This window comes from Miscanthus floridulus, chromosome 18, assembly GCF_019320115.1.
Source record: "Miscanthus floridulus cultivar M001 chromosome 18, ASM1932011v1, whole genome shotgun sequence".
Classification (NCBI taxonomy): Eukaryota; Viridiplantae; Streptophyta; class Magnoliopsida; order Poales; family Poaceae; genus Miscanthus; species Miscanthus floridulus.
The window spans coordinates 42,894,555-42,920,447 of NC_089597.1; the positions used below are offsets into that span (position 1 = coordinate 42,894,555).

At 41.8% G+C, this 25,893-nt stretch overlaps 2 protein-coding genes across 5 annotated transcripts; both read left to right on the top strand.

Moving 5' to 3' along the window:
- Positions 1-2,349: 2,349 nt before the first annotated feature.
- Positions 2,350-8,168, top strand: LOC136520847 (probable glucomannan 4-beta-mannosyltransferase 3). 2 transcript variants are annotated; one of them, XM_066514512.1, is made up of 9 exons: positions 2,350-2,954; positions 3,092-3,190; positions 4,985-5,237; positions 5,936-6,013; positions 6,118-6,254; positions 6,532-6,645; positions 6,855-7,054; positions 7,126-7,320; positions 7,424-8,168. In XM_066514512.1, the coding sequence occupies exons 1-9, from the start codon at positions 2,490-2,492 to the stop codon at positions 7,584-7,586; spliced, it is 1,704 nt and encodes a 567-aa protein (XP_066370609.1). In that variant the 5' UTR covers positions 2,350-2,489; the 3' UTR covers positions 7,587-8,168. The 2 variants fall into 2 exon arrangements, with proteins under 2 accessions (XP_066370609.1, XP_066370608.1); XM_066514511.1 differs by having other exon boundaries at positions 5,936-6,046; positions 7,424-8,167.
- Positions 8,169-9,969: 1,801 nt separating this feature from the next.
- LOC136522114 (myosin-11-like) lies at positions 9,970-25,533 on the top strand. 3 transcript variants are annotated; one of them, XM_066515905.1, is made up of 39 exons: positions 9,970-10,105; positions 10,361-10,489; positions 10,608-10,751; positions 10,860-11,005; positions 11,200-11,356; positions 11,451-11,509; positions 11,623-11,782; positions 11,935-12,084; positions 12,184-12,320; positions 12,412-12,558; positions 12,656-12,757; positions 12,838-12,895; positions 13,019-13,120; positions 18,570-18,607; positions 18,757-18,883; positions 18,973-19,143; positions 19,228-19,359; positions 19,479-19,588; positions 19,682-19,742; positions 20,125-20,302; positions 20,389-20,594; positions 20,695-20,814; positions 21,041-21,139; positions 21,323-21,541; positions 21,696-21,835; positions 22,028-22,139; positions 22,221-22,271; positions 22,360-22,440; positions 22,537-22,707; positions 22,782-22,937; positions 23,069-23,275; positions 23,374-23,517; positions 23,668-23,738; positions 23,836-23,935; positions 24,167-24,223; positions 24,346-24,402; positions 24,499-24,579; positions 24,658-24,740; positions 24,839-25,533. In XM_066515905.1, the coding sequence occupies exons 1-39, from the start codon at positions 10,103-10,105 to the stop codon at positions 24,960-24,962; spliced, it is 4,590 nt and encodes a 1,529-aa protein (XP_066372002.1). In that variant the 5' UTR covers positions 9,970-10,102; the 3' UTR covers positions 24,963-25,533. The 3 variants fall into 3 exon arrangements, 2 of the variants coding, with proteins under 2 accessions (XP_066372002.1, XP_066372001.1); XM_066515904.1 differs by lacking the exon at positions 9,970-10,105 and having other exon boundaries at positions 10,355-10,489; XR_010775794.1 differs by lacking the exons at positions 9,970-10,105; positions 24,346-24,402; positions 24,499-24,579; positions 24,658-24,740; positions 24,839-25,533 and having other exon boundaries at positions 10,355-10,489; positions 23,374-23,521; positions 24,167-24,202.
- Positions 25,534-25,893: the final 360 nt, after the last annotated feature.

The following is a 25,893-nucleotide window of genomic DNA, read 5'->3' on the forward strand; positions in this document are numbered from 1 at the left end:
AATGTGTTTTTCTTGCATGTCCCAAAAGCTGAGGCGGTGACACTTCGGACTAGGGGGAGAGGGTGGGCAGTCGGCCGACTCCCACTGTCCCATGGGCCCTCCATATTTTGCGTGGTGCTAGGTCCACTGCTCAGGGGCATGTGTATGGGTTACTTCAGTGCATTTGCTCGATGACAATTACGTGGTAGGTCCATGGATCCTTGTGACATCCATTCCAAGCCATTGATGATCTTCAAACGACGTAGAACCAACAATGCACGATGATGGGAAGTGTGTTTCTTCATTATGGGCCAAAGTTGGATAGGATTGATGATTTGTCCAAGTAGACTAACCCTAGGAGTGTCGGACAACCCCCTACCAAACAGCTGAAAAGATATTATCCCATCCCATCTCAGTTGATCTCGTTAAAAAAAACATACTGAGAGCTTCACCAATACACCACGGTGGCATACTACCACATCTTCCACGTCCTCATCGAGCAAACATATCACAAGCAATGGTGGTCTCACAGGTTGTCACATCAGCTGCAGAAGTAGTTGTGCCTTCATCTGACAAAAGAAGCACGCAACAATTAGAGAGCGCCTTAGACTGTCTTTAACCAGTAGATCCAAACCTAAAATGGGTAGCAAAAGATCTAAAATTAGCCTCCAACAGAGTACCTATACGGGAGATCTATTTTGGGTTGCCTGAGAGACACAACCTAAATATGAGTATCCTCTCTCCTGAAAACTCATTTGCCAAAAGAATTCTCTTTTGAGTCTTGTTGTTGAAGAAGATGCCGAATATGTATTGAACCTTTTGCCTGTAGCACTACCCAAAGGACAAATGTATCTTGTATTTTAGGTGTTGTCGTTGAAGATAGCCTTAGGGGCAAGGAAGCCACTTGGGTGGCACCTTGTTTTACCATATGATGACCAAAAAGGTAGCCTGATGGTGGTGAGACAGGGAGTAAGTAGAAGATGGATGCCTGAATTAAGAGAATAAGGTTTCGTTCGGTAGAGTTGCAGCTTGTTTCGTTCGGTAGAGTTGCAGCTTCTCCGTACACCGTAGTGAGGAACTATTTTAGTCTCTCCTCTCAAAATAAATTGGAAGCCAATGAAACTACTTTTTTTTTCCTCTCGAGGGGGGTATTTGGTTTCACAAGGCTAAACTTTAGCATTGTCACATAGGATGTTTGGATACCAATTAGAATAATTAAACATAGGCTAATTATAAAACTAATTGCACAGATAGAGGCTAATTCACGAGACAAATCTATTAAGCCTAATTAGTCCATGATTTGATAACGTGGTGTCACAGTAAACATTTGCTAATGATGGAAGCTTAATAGATTCGTCTCTCGAATTAACCCATGACTTCTATAATTAGTTTTATAATTAGCTCATCTCTGGTCCTTATCAGCGTCGCCTCCGGTTCGACATGATAAGGGGTAAACTTTGTCAAGATGCAAACAGCCCAGGCTAATGTTTACCGCTGTCTCCGGGCAGGCCGCGGTTCTTTTGCCTGTATCGTTTTGAAAGACAAGCACCATTTCCGCGAAAAGCAGTGCTCACGTACCGCGAGTCCCATCAGCATGTACGTCATCGCCTCGTGCAGGTGCATGGGGACGGACCGGACCCGTCCGCTTGAACTGTGCATCCTGCATCCGTGCGCGACCCACAGGGGGAGGTGTGGGGTGGTTGATTTACTAGATTCGCGCCGCCTATCCTGTCGCTGAGGCACGAGAAACACGACGAGGGAGGGAGCATCCAAAACTGGGGCAGAAAAAGCTCTGGGCGTCCGCCGTCCACCCATACTATTCAAGTATTCGTGGCCGGCCGGTCGCGGTGTGGGCGCGCGGCCACGACGGCGACATTTCGTCCGGCGGCACCCAAGCCAACCACCACCAACAAACGAATCCCTCCGCGTCGTTCGCTGGCATCTCCTCCTCCCTTGGCATTGGGTTGCTGTTGTTGATGCCTGATGGGCCAATGAGTACAAAGCCTCCCGTGCGTTGTGGTCTTGTGGTCTCGTGGAACTCTGGAAGTGACAATTGGGGCCGCAAACAGGCGCTGGGCCCACGGACGGTACCGATACGTGATGCCGAGTACTCCGTAGGCCATTGGAACGTGATGCTCGCAGCGCAAGAGACAAGCTTGCTGTGTACGCAGGAGTAACGTACAGAGCCACTACCAGTAGCCCTTAACACTGAGTTGTGGGGTCAGGTGTGCGTTGGCCCCACATGTCAGGAACCAAAGCTGAGGTGAAGCCAGCGAATCAGAGTGGTCGGTCATCTCGTGACTCGGTGGTACAACGGTACTCCACCTCCACTCGCCTCACCAGCCATCACTGTGTCATGAACCAGGGCAAAAGCCGGCCTCCCGCACCGACGCGACCCGCGAAAAGCAACGTCCCCAAAAGCTGCAACCCCGGCAGGCCGCAGCCACAGGGGAGAGGGCAGAGGGCAGAGGGCAGGCGGACGCGGACGCTCGTGCGGGAGGGCGTGAACAATGGCCGGTGCCTCGGCGATGGCCTCCTTAGCCGCGGTGGCGGGGGCGTGGCTCGACCTCGACCTCCACGGGTCGACGGCCCTGCTCCCGCGCCGGCTGTGGCCGTCGTCGTCGGGCGGCGGCCGCGGCGGTGCCGAGCTGTTCCCGTTCCCGCTGCTTGGCTGGCCGGCGTCGGGGTCGGGCGGTGAGGCGCTGCGGGCCGCGTGGGACGCGGCGCGCGCGGCGGCCGTGGCGCCGGCGCTGGCCGCCGCGTCGTGGGTCTGCCTGGCCCTGTCGGCCATGCTCCTCGCGGACGCCGTGTTCCTGGCCGCCGCCAGCCTTCTGGCGCGGCGGAGGCCGTACCGGGCGCCGGGCCCCATTATTGCCGGACCCACTGCCGAGGAGGAGGACGGGGACGAGGAGGCTGGCCGCAGCGTCGGCTACCCCATGGTGCTCGTCCAAATCCCCATGTACAACGAGCGGGAGGTCCGTGTTCTCTCGCTGTACTTCGGGCACACCAACGCAATGCAATGTTGCGAACGGTGGTTTTATACGATTATATATTGTTTATTATATACGTGAAAAAATACGTACCATTCCATTTCCTTTTTTTGGGCGCGCAGGTGTACAAGCTTTCCATTGGAGCAGCATGCGGGATGTCGTGGCCGTCGGATAGGGTCATCGTACAGGTTCTCGACGATTCCACTGATCCGACGGTTAAGGTAAAGCTTTGAATCTTCTTGCAAATTTTGAATCCCATGAGTGAGATAATTTTAAGTTTAATCACTTTTTAAAAATACTAGCATTTATATACCAAATAAATATTATTATATTTTTTGCGAATCAAATATTATTATATTAATCATAAAATATACTCTATTTCGTAATAAATCTATTTAAAAACATTAATGTATATACTATTTGAAGGGCGGGCCTAGTGCAAGCGGTACAGTCTTACCGCCTGTGGCCGTAAGGTCTCGGGTTCGAGTCACGGTCTCCTCGCATTGCACATGCGAGGGTAAGGCTTGCCACTGACACCCTTCCTCGGACCCCGCACAGAGCGGGAGCTCTCTGCACTGGGTACGCCCAATATATATACTATTTCTATAAATTTAGTAAAACTTAAAAATTTTAACTCATTCAAATCTAACATTACACTCTTTTATCGAGCTGAGTAAGTCTCAACGCATAGACTGAAGAATGACAATTTAGTAGACCTATAGTGACAGCATGATAACTCTTTGTGAGTAAGGTCCTCCTCTTTGGCATAGCTCTTTGTAACTTCAGCTTTACCTGACATTTCATTGTTTATGCACTGACCAGACACTATTAATGAAGCTAGTTTTCAATCTCTTCTAGAATAACTAGATGTCGATGAAGCCACTTTTTGGGCTTCACCAACTTTGGCTTCTCATATCTGCTGTAGCATTAAGCCAAAGCTGCATAAGCTGTGTCAAAGAGGACCTAAATTCACTTCACTCTAGCTAGCTCATCGGCGGAGTTGTTGGTAATTTGTGAAAAAAATTGATGTCCCCGTTGGTTAGCATGGTCAATACTCCACTTCAAACCGTAAGTCGTTTTAGTTTTCATTTTAGTCAGACTTATCTAGTTTTGTTAAATTTGTAGAAATATATTAACATCTATAATATCAAATAAATACATTATAAAAATATATTTCATATTGTATCCAATGGATCTTGTTTAATGTTGTAGTTGTTTGTGTATTTTGTAAAGTTTGACTTAGGACAAACCTAAAATATATTACAATAGAGTGAATAGAATAGAAATATTGTAGGTAAGATGATAGGGCATGTTAACGAGCCAACCGCATAATATACGTATATGGTACAGGGTAACATATACATATTTTTTGAAATTATAAAGCCTATTATTTGGTTTCATTAGGATTTTTTTCACCAACAATTACTCTATTAATACATATTTGTTGTAGCTCAAAATTGACGATGTTAGATTCATATTGAAAAAAAAATGCTTGCTTATGATTATAACTTTGTATGACATAAGTAAAATATTAATGGTGCAATTACCGGTCAAAGCCTTATTCTAACATAATGAAGTACACCTTGTAAAAAATGGACAGAGTACTACGTACTCCCTTCATTCCAAATTACAAGTTATTCTAGCTTTTTTAGATACATAGCTTTTGTTACACACCTAGATATATATTATGCCTAGATACATAGTAAAAACTATTTATCTAGAAAAGCCGGAACTACTTACGATTTGGAACAGAGGGAGTACATTACAAGGCGGGGTGCATAACTGCATATAGCTACAAAAGGTGCATACAGCTGCATTGGTTACAAATGGACATGCAAACATTTCACTTCACAGATTTCTACACCTATTCAGTGCAACATAGAGACATTCATGGTACTTGAATTAGTTACCTGTTGGAATAAAGCAAGTACTGCGTACATTAGGTTGAGCTAACGTCACTGAATTTTGCCGTTACCCTCCTCAAAGATACATCACATACTTAATGCTCTCAATAGGATCTGGTGGAGCTTGAATGCAAGTTTTGGGCTAACAAAGGCAAGAACGTAAAATATGAGGTGAGGAACAATCGGAAAGGTTACAAGGCGGGTGCGCTGAAACAAGGGATGCTCTATGAGTACGTTCAACAGTGTGATTTTGTCGCTGTGTTTGATGCTGATTTCCAACCAGAACCTGACTTCCTCATGAGGACCGTCCCATATCTTGTTCATAATCCACAAATTGGTCTTGTTCAAGCGCGATGGGAATTTGGTAAGCATGAAAACGCTCAACTCCCTGGTCATGAGTTCCTTTGATTATGCTTGTGGCTGTCATGCTGCTACACTTATTTTAAGATCTGATCTGATATAAGAATGCAGTTTTCGAAGAATTTCTCGTAAGGTTGGCAAAATAAATTGTAGATTTGTAGTTTATTAAATCTTGCCTCCAACAGTCGTGTCCTTTGTAAACTGGTTTGAGACAAATAGCTAATCAGCTACCAAAATATTTGAAAACAGAACCACAAAATGAAATTATAATCTTTAGCAATGCAGTGGCTACTGAACATGCCTTTTTCTACCTTTTGGATATAACAGTTAGCTGAAAGAATCCTTTTTCAAGCTGTTAGATTTTGTTTACTTGAATTAGCAATAATTCTTATCGTGTAGTATATTGCACCAAAAGTCCAAAACAACTAATAATTGCCGCTTAGTATGTCCTTGGTCGACCATGCTGTTGTATTTATTTTGCCTAGTTTTAGCAGTCAGCATAAGTACATATATAATTGACAGGTAGCTTATCACCACTATTACACCTATGGTTACAGTTACATTACAGCACGGGGAAAAAAACATGCTGATTAAAACAGAAGTTTTGTCTCTTTTATGTGCAGAGTAGCCTTATCTGTCTGATGCACCTCTTGTTACAATTGACAGGAACTTGCTGACTGGCATTTCGGGACGGTTTTGCAGTTAATCCCAATGAAGTCCTGATGACAAGGATACAAAAGATGACATTAGATTATCACTTCAAAGTAGAGCAGGAAGCAGGTTCATCCATCTTTGGCTTCTTTGGTTTTAACGGTATAATAGAAAATTCTCTGTTTCAGAATTCAATATTAGTAATTTTGTGGGACTAACCTATTTAAGTTCAGGAACTGCTGGTGTCTGGAGAATTTCTTCTATCAAGGAAGCCGGGGGCTGGGAGGATCGAACCACTGTGGAAGACATGGATTTAGCAGTCAGAGCAGGTCTGAAAGGATGGAAATTCATCTACGTTGGGGATGTTAAGGTAACAAATAGTACTAGTATAATGTACTCATAGGATTCAGTTTTCTAGTTTAGTTACACTATTTTTTCTGCAATTCTACTTTAAAATTAACCTTACAATATACAATAGAGGGGGGGGGGGATATAGCATGATAAAATGGTGAATATGATTACTGTACATATATTGTACTGAAGAGATGTCAAAGCTATCTCAACATTTTTTCCCTTATGATATGTAGTCCTACAGCCAGTAATCATATTTATAATGTGATGTGAACTTATTATTGTTGGAATCATAGGTTAAAAGTGAACTGCCAAGCAATCTGAAGGCATATCGTCGTCAACAACATCGGTGGACATGTGGGGCAGCAAATTTATTCCGGAAGACGGGAGCGGAAATTATTCTGACTAAGGTAATTTTTCGCTACAATCTAGCCATAGTATGTGTTTAGAGATAAAGTGGTTTCTTCTCTAGTAAGAATCAGTATCAATTCCTCCAGAAAAAAAGAGGGAAAACATGAGTATCAATTGTAGAGCCTCTCATGATTTGACCATACCATTTCAGCGTTGTTGTTTGTTTCTTTTGCAATATCTATCTGATGTCCTCTAAATCTTGGAGCAGGAGGTGTCGCTTTGGAGGAAGCTCTATCTGATCTACAGCTTCTTTTTCATTAGGAAGGTTGTTGCCCATGTGGTACCTTTCATGCTCTACTGTGTAGTAATTCCTTTGTCTGTCCTAATTCCTGAGGTCACTGTTCCTGTATGGGGGGTGGTTTATATCCCAACAACGATAACGCTCCTTTACGCCATCAGAAGTCCAAGGTTTGTATCTTCAAAAACTCTGGCATTAAATAGGCTGTCAAAAATGTTTCTAACAACTGTTTTGCTTTCAGTTCTATCCATTTCATACCATTCTGGATCCTTTTTGAGAATGTGATGTCTTTTCACCGAACAAAGGCGACATTCATCGGTTTGCTCGAGCTTGGGAGTGTAAACGAGTGGGTTGTCACAGAGAAGTTTGGTAATTCAAACGGCACCAAGTCCGAGCCACAAATACTTGAAAAGCCTCGCTGCAGGTTTTGGGACAGGTAGCCTGCTGGGCGTTTTATTTATTGTTCCTGATAAATTTCATCAACTAGTTTTAGTTCGAGCTGACTCTAATTTGTCCACCTGTTTCCATGCTCCTTGCAGATGCACCATATCAGAGATTTTAGTTGCCATCTTCCTCTTCTTCTGTGCCACATACAACTTGGTTTTAGGAGACGACTTCTATTTCGTTTACATATATTTACAGGCAATAACATTTCTTATTGTTGGCACCGGTTTCTGCGGAACATCCAGCTCCAACTCATAACAGTACATAACAGCTAGGACTGATCCAACAGAAAAATTGTTCAAGTTAGGCCATGAACTTTGATCACCACCTCATAGGCTGCTTCTACAGCTGAGAGGCTCTTGGTTTTAGGTTCTTCAACCATTGGGGATGCAGGCATTGCTTCTGGTGACCATTGGAGTTCTATTGTGAATTGGTGGCTAAAGAACATAAAGAGAGCCAGCAAAACAGGAGTTTTGATACTTTGTTCCTCTTGGTGCTATGGATGATTTGGAAGGAATGCAATCGTCGTGTGCATGACAACTCAGCAAACTCACCTGCCATCTTGGCGGTTAGGATCAACGAGGAGGCTTGCACCTGAATCAATGCGGGCTTCCATAGGTTACGGTCGTTTTTCACAGTTAGGGATGCATAGCGAGTTGTTTATTAGGAACTCGCTTGGTCGTCATTTTCATGTAATCTTGGCGCCCTCTGTCTGAGCTCCTCGCTTGGACGTGCGGAGGGTCGCACTTGCTTTCTTCCTTATAATAAAGTAATACACGCACAGGCGTGTTCATGAACTCGTGATAACTAATAACCTCATTGCAGATTGCACTGTCATGCATACCGTGAAGACAAAGGATATCCTTTATTTTTCTCTTTATATTATCCTTTTCCTTTCAAGAAAAGGAAGGTATGAATGTAGTACGTGATTCGGAAGAAAATTCAGTGGACACCACGTCCAAACCGTCTTCTGTGAGACCCCGCCTTTGATGAGAGATACATGGCGTTTAAGAAAATTAGACGTCTGATCACTAGTACAACGAAGTTCAGCATGGGCGGTTCCAGAAGCATTTTCATGCCACTGCCAGTCGGCCAGTGTGAAAGGCCAGTGAAAATCGCGAACATTACAGGCGTCTACTTGAGATGTGCCAATGCTAATACATTTACACACGGCTCCACAGCTTAATGAGAGACACTAGCGAGTGTATTAAGCTGTGTTCCTCCCCATCACGACGAAAAGCTCAGTTCAAAAAACTTCACAGATTTCACCAAAATGAGCAAGAAAGGTGTTTTGGAGTTTGGAACATGTGAGATAGAATATGTTGTGGTCAAGTTACAAGGGACCCAAAACACACCAAAATCCAGCCAAGTGATCAGCTAAAAAACACAGCAGCAAGAAAATCTCTCAAAAATTACCATGGAAGTCACCGTAAAAGAAAAAAAATGGAGGAGGGAAAGGATGAACTCGAATTTCAGCAAAAACTTGGATGAATTAACCCTGAATTGATCTACACACCAGATTAGCCTCCTCCCAAACATCCTAGCTCCCACTGCAGATGAGAAACTAACCTAAGAGCTGAGGTAATCACTCCTCTCTAATCTAATCTTTCTAAAACCATGCATGAAGCTCTTGGAGAATGCAATTTTAGTGGAGAGTTTCGTAGCCTTGTTTTCAAGAATGTAGAATGCAATGAAATATGGATCAACAACCACCCTGAATGCATAGTTTCATTCTTTTGTTCCATATAAGTAGTATTTAATTCTAGACTCATCTATGTTAAGTATGTCAAGACCCATAGCCTTATATATTCTAGACCTATATGGCCCATGAGGATTTCTATATATACGGTGGTCATACCTATGGGACTTGTTACACTCTTAGATATCACAGGTTAGTAACAATCTAGAGTTGAAAACCGAGCCAAGAGAGTTTCGTCTACATGAAACTTGCTTCTTCTCTCTTCTTAAAAAAATTGCCATGTTATAAAAAAAGCTTATTTAGTAATCTATTAAATGTATATAAAACTCTTCTGCTGAGACTAGACTTAGTGATCATGTTTAGACGATGTAAGATCATGTTTATGCTAAGATCCATTTCAACAATATTTACCAAAAATAAAACAAGTTAGCGAGTGAACCAAAAATTCGATAGCAGAGATAAGTTTCTGCTAAAAAAACTGCATATTCTCAAAGTTTGATTGTGAATAGTTATGAGCAAATTATTTTCCTAAAGTATAATCGAGGACATTCAGAAATCACCAGAACCACTACTGAAGGTGAAGCTACACAACTCTAGGCATTAAACGTTGCAGCGAACAAAATCTGGGTAGATGCAAAAACAAGATGGAAATCAAATAGCTATATATAGCAGTGATGCATTTACATGCATGCTCCCGCTCCATAATCATGCTGGGCGCCTAGGCCGAGCACGCTGCCCGATTTGCATGCAATCAGCGCGCGAATAAGGTGTATGTGGTTTGTGTTTGTCCGAGGCGAGGTGCATGGCGCCCCGCAGAGATCGAGGCTGGGGCCGGCCATGGCCGCTCCACGTACTCCACCTCACCCTCAGCCCCTCCTCTCCCTCTACACACTTGCTTCACATCCCCATCTCTCTCTCCACTCCCCCGCTTTTGCGCCGCGACAGCTCCCTCCCCCGACACGACGACGACGACGGTGGGGGAAAGTCAGAGAGAGATATGAGCCCGTCTGCCCCCTGTCTCAAAGCGTCGTTGTTCGACTGATCATCCTCCGCCGAGTGCCGCGCCACCGGCGAAATGGTGAGTTCTTGCCTCTCTCTTTGCATAATGCAGTGCAGGCCCGCAGCCGCGATGGCGGATTGGCGGTGTTCACCGGTTCGAGTCGTGCTGGCTGGGGCTAACTGCTTGGTAGGATTGTAGTGTGCTGCGGTGCTGGTGTGAACCTGATGCGTGTTTGACTTTGCAACGGATTTGGGCGGGAATGCAAATGCTTTGTTAAATAGGTTTCATAAACTCTTCAAGACGATACCTGAGACTCCCAAATTTCTAATGCAGGGGACCAAAGTTAATATAATCGTGGGGTCTCATGTGTGGGCTGAAGATCCCAATACTTGCTGGGTCGATGGAGAGGTGGTTAAGATCAATGGCGAAGAGGCTGAGATCCAGGCAACCAATGGGAAAAAGGTAACATGCATACATTCGGATGTTGTCAGCTCTACATTTTTAAATTTGGTCTTGTAAATTGCTTCTGGGCTTTAAATTTTATGTAATCCTGCTTACCTTCATGCTGCCACATTTTTAGATTGTTGCGAATTTGTCAAAACTATATCCCAAAGATATGGAAGCAGCTGCTGGTGGAGTTGATGACATGACAAAGCTCTCCTATCTCCATGAACCAGGAGTGCTGCAGAATTTGGCGATCAGATACGAGCTTAACGAAATCTATGTACGTTAGTTGTTTTTTTTACAGATTGCTGTGTGATCACTTCACTTTTGATGCTTTGAGAGACACCCTATGTTCTTTATTATGGCTGACATTTTATCATTTACTCAGACATACACTGGCAATATTCTCATTGCTGTAAATCCTTTCCAAAGGCTGCCCCATTTATATGATCCGCATATGATGCAACAGTATAAGGGTGCTCCATTTGGAGAGTTAAGTCCACATGTTTTTGCTGTGGCAGATGTTGCGTACAGGTAAGTATGATAGCTAGAGGACGTTGCAACCTTGTTAAGTGTTTTCTCGTTTTTCTAGATTCCTATGTTTCTTTGGAAAAAAATTCTGTGCATTTCTATCTTCTTTAATGCACTACAAAAGGTTGATAGTTAGAATCAGCTCAGTATTTCCACATCCTACAAGCTGTTCTCACTGTTATTTTTTACTTGAACAGAGCTATGATTAATGAAAATAAGAGCAATGCCATTCTTGTGAGTGGTGAGAGTGGTGCTGGAAAAACAGAAACAACAAAAATGCTTATGAGATATCTTGCCTATTTGGGTGGCCGAGCTGCAACTGAAGGAAGAACAGTAGAGCAACAAGTTCTCGAGGTAAGACAGCCAGTGTTCGGATTTGCAAGGTGGTTGTACTGTTATATTACTTATACCTCGGTTAAAAATGTATTGTTTATTCTTGTGCCTGCAGTCAAATCCAGTTCTTGAAGCTTTTGGCAATGCAAAAACTGTGAGAAATAACAATTCTAGGTAAAAGAAACTCAGTATCCTAAGTATAGCCAGCTGCCTTTTTCTTTCTCCAATACATGGAGCTGCATATGTGTAGGCCTCATTTTTTTTTCCTTTCATAATGGTTGGTGCAGTCGGTTTGGTAAGTTTGTTGAGATTCAGTTTGATAAGCATGGGAGGATCTCTGGTGCTGCTATCAGAACTTACCTTCTAGAAAGATCACGTGTATGCCAAATATCCGACCCAGAGCGCAACTACCACTGCTTTTATCTCCTTTGTGCAGCACCACAGGAGGTATTGGTTTACATTGTCCTTATGTATTTGTTATGAGTTCTGCACTTGTGGAGTTGTGGCTGGCATTCTTTACACAAATTTTAAAGTTTGCCTACTTTTTAGAGGATATTTGGTTAGTAATACAACTAAATCCTGTGGCACCAAACTTTCAGGACGTCGAAAAGTACAAATTAGGAAATCCTAAGACTTTCCACTATCTCAATCAATCAAATTGCTATGAGTTGGTTGGGGTAAGTGATGCCCATGAATATTTAGCTACCAGAAGAGCAATGGATATTGTTGGTATTAGTACTCAGGAACAGGTAAAAACTCAATTATGTCCATCTGTTCATTGACATGATTGATGGCTACTTTAACTGAATGTTTTTTTCTCACTTGTCTACAATTTAATTTCTATCCAGGATGCTATTTTCAGGGTTGTTGCTGCTATCCTTCATATTGGCAATATCGAATTTTCCAAGGGGAAAGAAGTTGATTCCTCTGTCCTGAAAGATGAAAAATCTAAGTTTCATCTTGAAACAACTGCTGAGCTTCTTATGTAATAACTACCTGTCTTTTGTTTTGATTCATTGTTGATGAGATTATCATGTGCATCCTGTATGGAGTGTTGAGGGTTCTCTGTGTGTCAGGTGTAATCCTGGAGCCTTGGAAGATGCTCTTTGCAAGCGTGTCATGGTAACACCAGAGGAGGTTATAAAAAGGAGCCTTGATCCTTACAATGCAACCATTAGCAGGGATGGTCTAGCAAAGACAATATACTCTCGCTTGTTTGACTGGTAACACAATAAAGCCATTTTGTTCTTTATAGCATTCTGCAACATACAAGGAGAAACAAAAACTCACTCTCCATTGTGAACCACCACTATTTTTCAGGCTTGTTGACAAAATCAATAGTTCCATTGGGCAAGATGCTAGTTCTAAATGTCTTATTGGTGTGCTGGACATCTATGGTTTCGAGAGCTTCAAGGCCAACAGGTAACCTTCACTGCAATTTAATCTTGAATCTACAATCCACAATGTTCTTTTGAAAGACTGACACATCATTATTTCTACAGCTTCGAACAGTTCTGCATTAACTATACAAATGAGAAATTGCAGCAACATTTCAATCAGGTAACATTTAATTTAGTCACAAGGAATGTTTCATGTGCATGAGATTGAGACCTGATGATAGCCATTTTATATCAACCAAAAAAGTACACATTTATGTCAGAGGTATTTCTTTGTTCTTTTCAGCACGTTTTCAAGATGGAACAAGAGGAGTACACTAAAGAACAAATTGATTGGAGTTATATTGAGTTTGTCGATAATCAAGATGTTCTTGACCTTATTGAGAAGGTACATGTAGATGTCAACATAAAAATTTAGTATAAAGCATTTTGAAGTTGAATATTCCAAAATCTGTAGTGTATAGCTTAATTTTTTTCCATTTTGGTGTTACCTTGCATCAATCATGCATAGTGGTACATGTGCAGTGTGCTGATGTGAAATGCAATCAAGCACTTTCCAATTATGGATACGATAAATATATGGTGTCCAGGGTGCGTCGCTTTGACAGAAGCCTGTCAGCCGGTGATGGTGTTTCTTCCTCCACCTCCCTCCTTGTCTCCCTATGAGCGTGGCCCCCCTCCCCTGCGAGCGTGCGCGTGCCTCCCCATGAGCGCGCCCCTCCTCTTCGTGATGCAGCAGCTGGATCCATGAGAAGATGGGGAGCCAGGGAGGAGCAGAGGAGGGCGTGGGGAGTGGAGGCAGACGGTGGATCCACCCCTCCTCCCCGTGACACAGCAGCTGGAGGCCAGGAGGATACGGCGAAGAGCAGAGGAGGTCGTGGGGAGGAGCAGGGCTATGGGTGGCGTGCTTGTTGGCGATGAGGAAGGGGCCTTTTCCCTGTGTGCCATTATGAAAAGATGCAACGTTCCTATATGGCACCAAAAAGTTTACACGGACCCTGGTGCCATAACGCTAAACTCTTTTGTCCAACACGCCGTTCCGTCCAGTTTTGTTCTTAACGGTGGGTAACGGCGCAGCCAAATGACTTATATGCCCTTAGACTTGAAAGGCTCTGTGAACTAGTTGGTTTGCTTCTGTGCCATTCCCAGGCCAACCCCAGGCCGAACGTTTTGGCACCAAAGCCAGGGTTGTTGGCACCAACTGAGCCCCTGGGCTTCTCCTCCTAATATAGGTCATCAGCCCTATCTGTGTGTGTAAGTAGTCATGGATGGATGGATGAGTGAATGAATCAATGTTGAATGATGAATATGAAGATTGTCTATTTGTCCAGAATGCAACAACATATGAGAACAATATAACAACAATTAGAGTACTGCAACAGTAAACAAACATTCATCATATAACAACAACTACCTTACTGTTTTTCATCACAAAAGTTTCATAGCACCATCATGTCACCAACATTCATCACATAGCAGCTAAGTTATTGGTTTTCATCTACAGCTAAGTACTGTCATGCCATCACAAAACATTCATCACAGAGCAAAAGAACAGTTATGCCATCACATAGCAGGTGTTTTTCCAGAACCACATCACCAAAAGAACATTGAGCAGGCACCTTTCACTGTAGCTAGAGCTTCTTCTTTACTTCTGGTATTTGAAGCAGGGCTGGCTGGGCGGGATGGGTTGGCTGCTGCAACTTGGAGCTTCTTTGGTGTAAGCTTCTTCTTGATCCCTATCTTCCTCCTTGGTGAAGCCTGGGGCGGCACAGTCTCCAGTGGCTCTGTCTCTATTATAATGGAGTCTTCATGAAAAGGGGCTAGATGCACAGTTTGGATTGGAACAGGGTCATTGGAACCAGTTTCAGACATTGTGGCAAAAAGGTAGAGTGTGCTTTAGCATTAGCAGTCATAATAGAAGTGTTGTGATCAATTGAAGAGCTGGTAAACATACCTGTTAGACACACTGTTTGGACCTGAGCTTGAAGTAATAGTGGTAGCTGCCCCCTTGCCCTTCTTGGCACCAGAAGAAGAACAAGAAGATTTCGTCTTCCTTTTCTTGTGTGTAGCATTGACCACTGCCTCATTGTGTGGGAACACCATCTGGGATGGAGTAGCAACCACAATGCTAGTCTCTATGCTACAGCTTGCTGCTTTTTTCAGCCTTTTCTTTGGAAGACCCCTGCATAGGAAAAGTTACATTAGTTAACTAAGTTATTGAAGTTATATATGTATCTGCAAAGTAATTTAGTTACATAGTTTATCTTTCAGCCTCCATTGCAGCTATATCTTTCGGATTCCCATTCTTTGCAAGTGTACCAGTGATGCCCTAACTCATGGCAGATGGAGCACTCATGTTTCTTTGTCCTCTTCTTGCTGCTGCCTCCCTCAAGTGATGATTTCATCATATTCTTCCTTCTACCTCCTGTGGAACTAAGACAGGGAGGGTGCATGAAAAAGCCATGAGTAGCTTTGGGCCACATGCTTTTGTCAGGAATACAAGGGATGGAACCCTCATATGCAGCTCTGAATTTATTGACAGAGAAGTAATCATCCACATGGTCTTTCAGTTTTTTATTAGGAATTGAAGTAATGTAGGCTATTGCATGCTTGCATGGGATTCCTGACCCCTGTCAAACCCTACAGGAACAGGTTCTATCAGGTAGGCTGACCACAAACCTGAAGCCACTACATCCCTTAGCACATAATTCTGCCACACCATCAGGGGAGGCTATGATCACTTCAATGTCTAGGTTGTAACTGTCTTCCCTTAGCTTATGTAGGATGTGAGGCAGAATATTTCCTTCCAACTTCTTGGCTACCTTCTTCCTATGGTTCCATTTGATCAAAATCTTCTGTCTTATAGTGTTCAACAAGTCATCCAGGTGCTTTACCTTCTCAGGCTTGATCCAATTATTGAATGACTCAGCCAAATTATTAGTCACATAATCAACCTTTGACAATGTCCTGTACTGGCTCCTGGTCCAAAGTTTCTTGTGAGTTTGTTGCAGATACTTTATTGCCTCAGGTTTGGCTGCAGCCATTGCTTGATAGTGCTTCTCAAACATGTAAGGGCTCCATGAATATGAAGAAGCCCACAAGTGTTTATCAAATACCTTCCCACTGTACCTTTTCTTGAAATTCTGTACTAAGTGATACATACACTCTCTATGTTCAGCATTTGAAAAAACTTAACTAACCCCATTCATGACTACCTGGCCACAATCTGTGTAGAATGTCAAGCCCTCTAGGGTGCCTATTGCTTCCTTCAACCTCTCCATGAACCACACCTAATTCTCATTTGTTTCTAAGTCAATTACACCAACAGCTACTAGATACATCCAGTTGTGCCCATCTACTACACAAGCAATGCACAACTATCCCCTAAACCTTTCTGTTAAAAATATGCTATCTACTGCAAGATATGGTCTACAGCCTCTAAGAAATCCATCAACACATGGTTTCGGTGCAAAGAATAGCCTATTGAACCTGATTTAATTGTTGATTGTGTGATTATCAATGACAAGAAATGATCCAGGACTTGATTCTTCTAATTGGGCCTTAAACCTATACAGGTTATCAAAACTTTTGCCCCAAGGCCCATAAATCTTATCCATGGCAAGATTTTTACCTTTATACACTCTCTTGTAGGGCACCACAATTTTGTGTGCATCCTTCAACCTCCTTTGTAGTTCTGTTGCACCTAGAGTTCCATCTTTCTTCAGCCAATCAATCACCTGACTGCACACCCAGAACTATGTTACCCCTACATAGATTCCTTGCCTCCTAGTGCTCTGACACTCATGAGGGTAGGGGTTCCTTTTCACCTGCAAAACAGTCAAGTAATGTACTTATTACAAGCCACACAATGCAAGAAAAATAGGGAGCAGTCAATGAAAACAATGTACTAACACATTACCTTAATAGTGTGCCCATCCCTTAGAGTTGAGGCATGAAGTCTCCACCTGCAGCCTCCCTGTATCACTCTTCTCAATATCATAGTTGAACTCATGTTTAACAGCATGAGTAGCTAAAGCAATCTTAAAAGCATCCATGTCTGAATACATTGTTCCTATTGACATAGGAGGATCCTTCTTGTCATAATCAACATCAGGCATATGTTCAGGCTCTCTATCTTTAACCATATCATCTATGTCTTCTACTTCATCATCAAAGGATTCATCATCAGAGTCTGTCTCAGAGGATTCATCAGCACCAGAACTCTCACCTTCTCACTCTTTACTCCCACCTTGGCTCTGAGGATTGAGAGGAGGTGGGGAGTATTGGGGACCAAGGTCAATATACAACCCTTCCTCATCAACACCCACATGCCCATTCATTTGGTTTGGGTTAGCCAGGTATTCAGGTTTAGCAGATTGAGTGTGTGTGGCATGGCTTAGTTTTGCTAAGCTTGGATAAGAAATTGAAGGAGTGAATGGGGGTTCAACAGAGTTCACAGTGCTACCAGAATCCCAATCAGGAATCATAGGGGGCTCACTACTTGGTCTATGATATGCAACAGCCAACAAGCAGCATTTGGAAGCCTTATGTTTTGCAAACATTTCAACCAAATCTTGGTCAATGTAGACTTGGATGTTCACTTTACTATCCATGCAGAAATAAAACAATCTCACTATGTCATCGTAGTTATGAGGATACTTGTCGACAACTTCAGCAACTAGGTCTATGAAGTTAGTGTGGTCAGCATCCATGACTTTGTTCAACGAAAACCACCGCGCACGAGAACTGGGAGCAACAATCCGGATTTCTAAGTTGTAGCTACTTTCTACGTCCATCCTACAGATGAACAAGGAGCACGCAATCAACACTACAAACATGGGGCACAAACGTAGGGCACTAAATACCAATCAACACTACAAACACGGGGCACCACAAAACCAAGGGGGGAAGCAGTGAATTCACTCGTCTGGAAGCCAATCCAGTCGCTCGCCCATGCCCTTGTTCCCTGCCATGCCACACCTATCCTCTGGATCCACGGTCGAATCCACGCTCCACTACCCCATGCGCCACCACAAGCACGGGGGATTCGTCGTCTTCTCTCCCAGCTACCGCTACAGCCTCCGCCACCGGATCCGCCGCCGTTAGGGTTTCTCCGCCGCTAGGGTTAGGGAACTGAGGGAGTCGAGCGAGAAGAGACAGTGAGAGACTGAGGGAGATGCTGGTCAATATCGGTCAACACAAGCCTCCACATATGCTCGTGACTAAAAGGGCAACATGGACATTTTTCCTGCCCGGTCCCACATGTAAGAGCTGCCAAATGGTCAAAACCAAACAGAATGGAGATGGAATGGCGTGTTGGACAAAAGAGTTTAGCGTCATGGTACCAGGGTCCGTGTGAACTTTTTGGTGGCATGTAGGAATGAAGCATCTTTCATAATGGCACACAGGGAAAAGGGAAGACGGGCGGCGCCGCGGCGGCGTGAGCGGTGAGGAAGAGAAAGCCGGCTCCGTTAGCTCTGTTTGCTTCCGTTTATTTCTAGCTATTAAGATGGACGCTCCAGATAAGGAGGGCGCCAAATCCACTCTCGTCTTATTTAGACGTTTAACATCCTTTTTACTGAAAACCGGCAGCAAAGCTGAATGCAGTGGAAGGGCCATATGGTGCTCATAAACTTATTCATTAGAGAAGCCAAAGCAATGCAAATGACCCTTGTTTTGGCCAGGGAAAGATGTTTCACCCATTTTTATTGTGCTTCTTTTAGATCTCAGAAATCTTTATGAGTCAGTTTTCCAGTGGATTCTCAATTTTTTTATTTGCATGTATTAATGGGTTTAACGATAATACTGAATTTTATTTGATTGTCCTCCTTTTGCAGAAGCCTGGTGGTGTTATTACACTTCTTGATGAAGCATGGTATGCCTAACGATCATCTTTCTTGTTTTTCCTGGCTTCTCCATCGTGTATATTCACCTGTGTGACATAACTGACTATGAGTCTATGACCAATGACTAGATGAGAAGTTATGTTAACATGCTCTCTTTCCCTCTTTTTACTGCATCCAGTATGTTTCCCAAGTCAACACACGAGACGTTTGCCCAGAAGCTGTACCAGACATTTCAAAAGCACAAACGATTTGTGAAGCCAAAGTTATCTCGCACCGATTTTACAATTTGTCACTATGCTGGAGAGGTAGCTTTTTTGTTCATAGAATTCAGTTACATGGGGGTATTATTGTATATTCTTGTTTACGCTGATGCTTGTGAACTTATGGTATTCAGGTGTTGTATCAGTCTGATCAATTCCTTGACAAAAATAAAGACTATGTCGTGGCAGAGCACCAGGAACTGCTAAGTGCTTCTAAATGCTCGTTTATCTCTGGATTATTTCCACCTCCGCCAGAGGAAACGTCTAAATCTTCCAAGTTCTCTTCCATTGGAGCTCGCTTTAAGGTCAGCTCTACATTTTTTTTCTTTTCTCTCCATTTTGCTATTATGCATGGTGGATTTTTCATTTCTGTGCTTTCTTCGTGGCAGCAACAACTTCAAGCCCTTATGGATACATTAAACTCTACAGAGCCTCACTATATCAGATGCGTGAAGCCAAATAATGTTCTAAAACCAGCGATTTTTGAGAATGTCAATGTCATGCAACAGTTGCGATGTGGTGTAAGTGATCTTGAACAATGACTTATTGTTACAGTCTACTATAGTGCACATGGTAGCTAAGTTGAAATATATCTATATGGCAAAATCGCTTGACTAAATTTCATGCCATTTATCATCAGGGTGTACTTGAGGCTATCAGGATCAGTTGTGCCGGGTATCCGACACGTCGCACATTTTATGAGTTTTTGCATCGTTTTGGAATACTTGCACCTGAGGCCCTTGAAGGGAAGTAAGTTCGTTATTGAACTTGTGCTGATTAGTATTTTCACAATGGTGTTTCTAGTGCTTCTAACAGCGCCTTTTATTTTTAATATCTTAACAGTAGCGATGAAAAAGTTGCATGCAAGAGGATTTTGGAAAAAAAGGGCCTTTTAGGCTTTCAGGTAACATGAACTCAAATTCATTTTTCTTATCACATAGTTTTGTTAACCAAAGCTAATGCCTAACATATGATGGAGAGCTATTAGTGATCTCTCAAAGGAATTTGTTCATGGTTTTTTTGTACTCCCTCTAGAGTTTATAGGGCAAGCTAATTAGTTAAAAAATGAAGTGAAAAGCTCCTCCTAAATGTCATATATTTTAAAATGGAGAGGGTGGGGGGGTACCTATTTACTAGTGCTTGCTTATTTTTACATTCAGGGCAACCAAACACTGCAAGCATAGCACCGAAATACAGACAAATACAAGACCTTGGTAACTGTTTTGCATTAGGGCTTCAATGTACTACTTATTTTCATCACACTAACTCATATTTATATTTCTTAGATAGGTAAAACAAAAGTTTTTCTGAGAGCCGGCCAGATGGCTGAAATAGATGCTAGGAGGACTGAAGTACTCAGTGCTGCGGCAAAAACAATTCAGGGGAAAATGCGGACACATATCATGCGAAAGAAGTTCCTTTCTTTGAGGAAGGCATCTGTATGTGTTCAGGCCATATGGAGAGGTATGTTTTGCATATAATTAACTGTAGAACTAACCCTGTTTCATTTTACTAATAACCAATTGACAATATCATGCTTCATGTTTTAGGAAGATTGGCTTGTAAACTGTATGATAACATGCGAAGGGAAGCAGCTGCCATCAAAGTTCAGAAAAACCAACGTAGGCATCAGGCAAGAAGATCGTACAAGCTCCACTATGCTTCTATTCTTGTAGTGCAAACTGCATTGCGAGCAATGGCAGCACGAAAGGAGTTCAGATTCAAGAAGCAATCTACGGGAGCAGTTACAATTCAGGTGGTTTTGAGTTACTAGTAAACAATTATGCAACTCAACTGAGCTAATGCTTCGACATTGGATATGTACCTTACCTGAATGCTCTGACTCTGCATGGCAGGCTCGTTATAGGTGCCATAGGGCTCATAAGTACCATAAGAAGTTGAAATGGGCAGCCATTGTTGCACAATGCAGATGGAGGGGAAGAATTGCAAGGAAAGAACTAAAGAAACTCAAAATGGTATGCATTGTATCCCAGTAAATGCACTACTGTACATATCATATTTCGTGTTATTAAAACTTCATGGAATGAAAGATATAACCACATGCCAGAGGAGAGTAAATGATGCCATGAGAAATGTTCTATGTGGAGTAGTTCATAAAGTTGGCAACGATGTAGCAGCATCAGAGTGTGCAAAAGACTGCCATTTCTAATGCATTGCAATATGCTATCATCTTCTCTTCAGGAAGCAAGAGAAACAGGTGCACTCAAGGAAGCAAAGGATAAACTCGAAAAGAAAGTGGAAGAACTTACATGGCGTGTGCAGTTAGAGAAACGACTAAGGGTATCTTTTCTTTAATTTCTTTGTTTCTTCTCATATCTTCCATTCCGTAAGCACTTCTAAGAAGCAAAACATAATTGTATCAATATTTCAGCTCTGTAGTTTTAATATGTGCTAATATATTGACATAATGACACATGACTATTTTTTCAATTATTTGATACAAGTGAATTCATGTGCACACAGACAGACTTGGAAGAAGCAAAAGCACAGGAGTTGTCAAAAATGCAGAGCTCTATGGAAGCATTACAAGCTAAACTGGATGAGGCAAGCACAAAGCTTGCCAAGGAGCGAGAAGCTGCCAAGACTATTGAAGAAGCGCCTCCTGTAGTGAAGGAAACTCAGGTCATTGTCCAAGACACCGAAAAGATTAATTCGTTGACAACAGAAGTTCAAGAACTTAAGGTTTGCAGTCTGCAGCAACTATTGTCCGGAATTTCCTATTCATTTGCTCATCCTTTTACAACAACGTGACCCTATCTGATAAACTGAAGTGCTTCATATTTGGACAATTGAACACTTGCACTCAATTTGTGACGTCTGACTTCATTTGCTGTAGACTTCATTACAATCAGAAAAACAAAGAGCTGATGATTTAGAAAAGAAACGTTCTGAAGAGGAACAAGCAAATGAAGAAAAGCAAAAGAAACTGGATGAGACTGAAAACAAAATGCGTCAATTTCAGGACTACCTGAGAAGGTTTATGCTTTTTACATGCTGCTCATTTTCTTTTGTGCTTCCACCACTGATGTTTCTATGTTTTGTCCTATTTTGCACGAGCCATGTCCAAATTCTCCTTTCACCTTAATCTTTAGACTACTCCTTTCCAGCAAAATACATGCTAGAGTTCGTTAAACCTTATGTGTGTGTGATCTGCATGTTTTCATTCAGGTTAGAAGAGAAACTCGCTAATGTAGAATCTGAAAATAAAGTGCTTCGTCAGCAAGCTGTCTCAATGGCTCCAAGCAAAATTCTTTCTGGCCGCTCCAAGTCCAATTTACAAGTGAGTGTTGCTATTTCTTTTATCTTATCTTCAGTTTTGCAAGATTCCGTCAATGAATTACACCTCTTGTTTGGTCTACAGAGAAGCTCTGAAAATGTTCAAGTATCAAGCAATGATCTAAAAATAACCCCAGTAAGTGGTTTTCCATAGGTTATAGCAGCATACAATAAATTACTTGAAATATATCAAGTAAACCTTTGTTTCTCTATTGGTGCTTCAGGAATCCAATAATACGTCCTCACCTAAAAAGGAATATGATATTGATGATAAGCCACAGAAGTCACTTAACGAAAAGCAGCAGGTTTGACCTGCCATCTATTCATGTGTCTTTAGGATCACTACATAGATCCTTAGATTCATGTTGCTCTGTCATCTGATATGTTCAGAACCTTTGCAGGAGAATCAAGATCTATTAATTAGGTGCATCGCACAACATTTAGGCTATGCTGGGAATAGGCCAGTTGCTGCTTGTATTATATACAAATGCCTTCTTCACTGGAGATCATTTGAAGTAGAACGGACAAGTGTTTTTGATCGCATCATTCAAACCGTTGGACATGCAATTGAGGTTATAATCATGACGCAATTTTCTTATTATCACCTACAACGCTAAAGTAACATTATTTTGCTTGTGTTATGTAGACACAAGACAACAATGAAGTCCTAGCATACTGGCTTTCAAATGCTTCGACGCTATTGCTGCTGCTTCAACGGACATTAAAGGCGAGTGGATCAACTGGTATGGCTCCACAGCGTCGACGGTCATCTTCTGCTACACTTTTTGGACGAATGACGCAGGTATATATATGTTCTTAATTTTTGCGCTCATTTTCTTTTGTTCTTCTTTAAATGAAGCTTCATATTTAATGAATATGCATTTTATTCCCTATCTAATTCTTTTTTTATAATGATTCCCTATCTAATTCTAGAGCTTCAGAGGAGCGCCACAAGGTGTAAATCTTTCTCTCATAAATGGAAGCATGGTTACTGGAGTTGAAACTCTGAGACAAGTCGAAGCCAAGTATCCCGCTTTACTGTTTAAACAGCAGCTTACAGCATACGTGGAGAAGATATATGGAATGATCCGGGATAATTTGAAGAAAGAGATATCTCCCTTGCTTGGCTTGTGCATTCAGGTATTCACGATTTCTTAGTCCACAGAATGATAACCATCATGTTGGCTTGTCTAACTGATGCCTTCATGTGATTCTCTTTTCGAATACCAACACTGCAGGCCCCGAGAACATCAAGGGCAAGCTTAATGAAAGGGTCTTCACGTTCAAACACTAATACTGCTGCCCAACAAGCTTTGATTGCTCACTGGCAAGGGATTGTGAAGAGCCTAGGAAATTTTGTGAACATACTGAAAGTGAACAATGTCGGTATAATGTTTCTTTTTTTCTTCATTTCTTAGGAGAAATTTTTTGAACAGCTAGAAAAGCATTATTCATATATTTTTTTGCATGATCATTAAACATGATTAAAGTTGTGTATCATTGTGCCCTGCTTGTGTATGACTCTGCTGCAGGTCCCTCCATTCTTGGTGCGAAAAGTATTCACTCAGATATTCTCATTTATCAATGTACAACTATTTAACAGGTAAAGTACATTTAAAATAGAGCTCTTAACTGTTGACTTTCCAAACTCCAGCAGTGTCTTACTGAGCTTCATTTTAACATGGACTGTCTGTCTTCAGTTTACTACTGAGAAGGGAGTGCTGTTCATTCAGTAATGGCGAGTATGTAAAAGCAGGATTAGCTGAACTTGAACATTGGTGCTATAGGGCTACTGATGAGGTATCATTAGCTATTCTTGTTACATGCCAATTATAGATGATATAAACATATTCATGAATGAAGATTGCACAACAATTTGTTCTAAACCATATGCCAGTTTTTAACTTTTTATGCACATGCTTCTTCTGTGACTAACAACAAAAGAAAATAAACATAAAGGTACATGTTATTTGAATGCTTGCAACTCAGCATCAAAATTGAGTTCTCATCTAGTGCTTTTCCTACTTGCAGTATGCAGGTTTAGCCTGGGATGAGCTTAAACATATTAAACAAGCTATTGGTTTCCTGGTAATTTGTTTTTCCATTTCTCCTATCATGACAATACATGGAGTGACACATAAAGTGTAAGATTGCAGCTTGAAAATATAGCAAAATCAAATATACAGTTCTCTCTTTAATCTTTATTACAGGTAATTCATCAAAAGCCAAAGAAAACATTCGATGAAATAAGTCACGACCTTTGTCCGGTAAGGGACAAATTTTTTAGTCTAATTGTCCCTCACTCTGCTAGGAGAGATATATTCCCTTGGATCTTGTTAAGAACATCATGACTTCCTTTTTAGGTACTTAGTATACAACAACTATACAGGATTAGTACTATGTACTGGGATGACAAGTATGGAACGCATAGTGTCTCTCCAGAGGTAAACTTCATACTGTACTACATTTTTGCATTTCATTGCAACTGGATAATAATTGAGCATGTATGATTATCATATTAGGTAATATCAAACATGAGAGTATTAATGACAGAAGACTCCAACAATCCTGTAAGCAATTCATTCCTCCTGGATGATGACTCGAGGTTACTTTCTCTTCGCTCATATCAATCTTTTATCCTATGCCACTTTTTTTTTCTTTTTTCAAGTACTTCTACTTATGCAACTGCACTTTTTAATGCAGCATACCATTCTCTGTGGATGACATATCCAAATCGATGCAGCAGATTGACATATCTGACATTGAGCCACCTCCATTGATCCGGGAGAACTCTGGTTTTGTATTCTTGTTGCCGCCGCCTGAATAGATGTGTGGCATGATGGCCAATTTGGTCAATGATTGCAAGAACCCAGAATGGTTATTGGGCGACAATCTATGCAGAGCTAGATTTCTCTAGTTACTTATGCCCAATGGAATGAAGTGCATGGCTTCCTCGTTAGCACCTCTGTGGCTTTACAGATAGATGTTGATCATCTACACCATGGCAAATGTAACAAATCCACTAGTTTTTTATGGCATGCCTGGACTCACCTAGTGTTGATCCACCTCTAGTCAAGTAGTCGCGCACCCCATAGTGCTTTTTTTTGAGACGGCGCACCTTTTTGTTCCCATTCATCTTTGCCTTTGATTAATTTCCAAAGTCCAGAGCTTTGGTACCCTAGTTCAAGTATAGTTTAGAAGGGCTTAGTGAAACTAGTAGAAATTCACCCTTTCGTTTCCTCAGGTTGTTTTTAGTTCTAGAGCATTTTGTGGTGAGTTTGACAGAGCTGGGCAATAGGATGTTTACTTTCCTCCGTCGTCAACGGTTCGTTTCTTCGGTGACATCTTTGTATTATTACTGATCTTGTGTATACGCTACATTGAACCTCATGCCTACAGTGATATAGATGACTATTTTGAATGAATCATTATGTGAGTGTGTGTATTTTTCTCTCTGTTTTGAATGTATTCTCTGTTCTTTCTACACGCAAGAGGTCAACTAGTTTTATTTGTGATATTGTTTCACTTCTGGGACAGTTTTATACCATGAAAAAGTCCATTTTAGCTCTTTGGACTATCGTTGTAGTCTGATTTTCTGCCTCGAACTCTAAAACCGCCTCTTCAACTCTCAAAACTGTTTAAATTACCTCCTTGCCATGGTTAGAAGTGGTTTCTCAAGGTGGTTTCATCTTTTCTTTTTGTAGTTTTAAAAAGAATTTGATAAATACCTAATAAGGTTTAAACCACAAAGAATATCT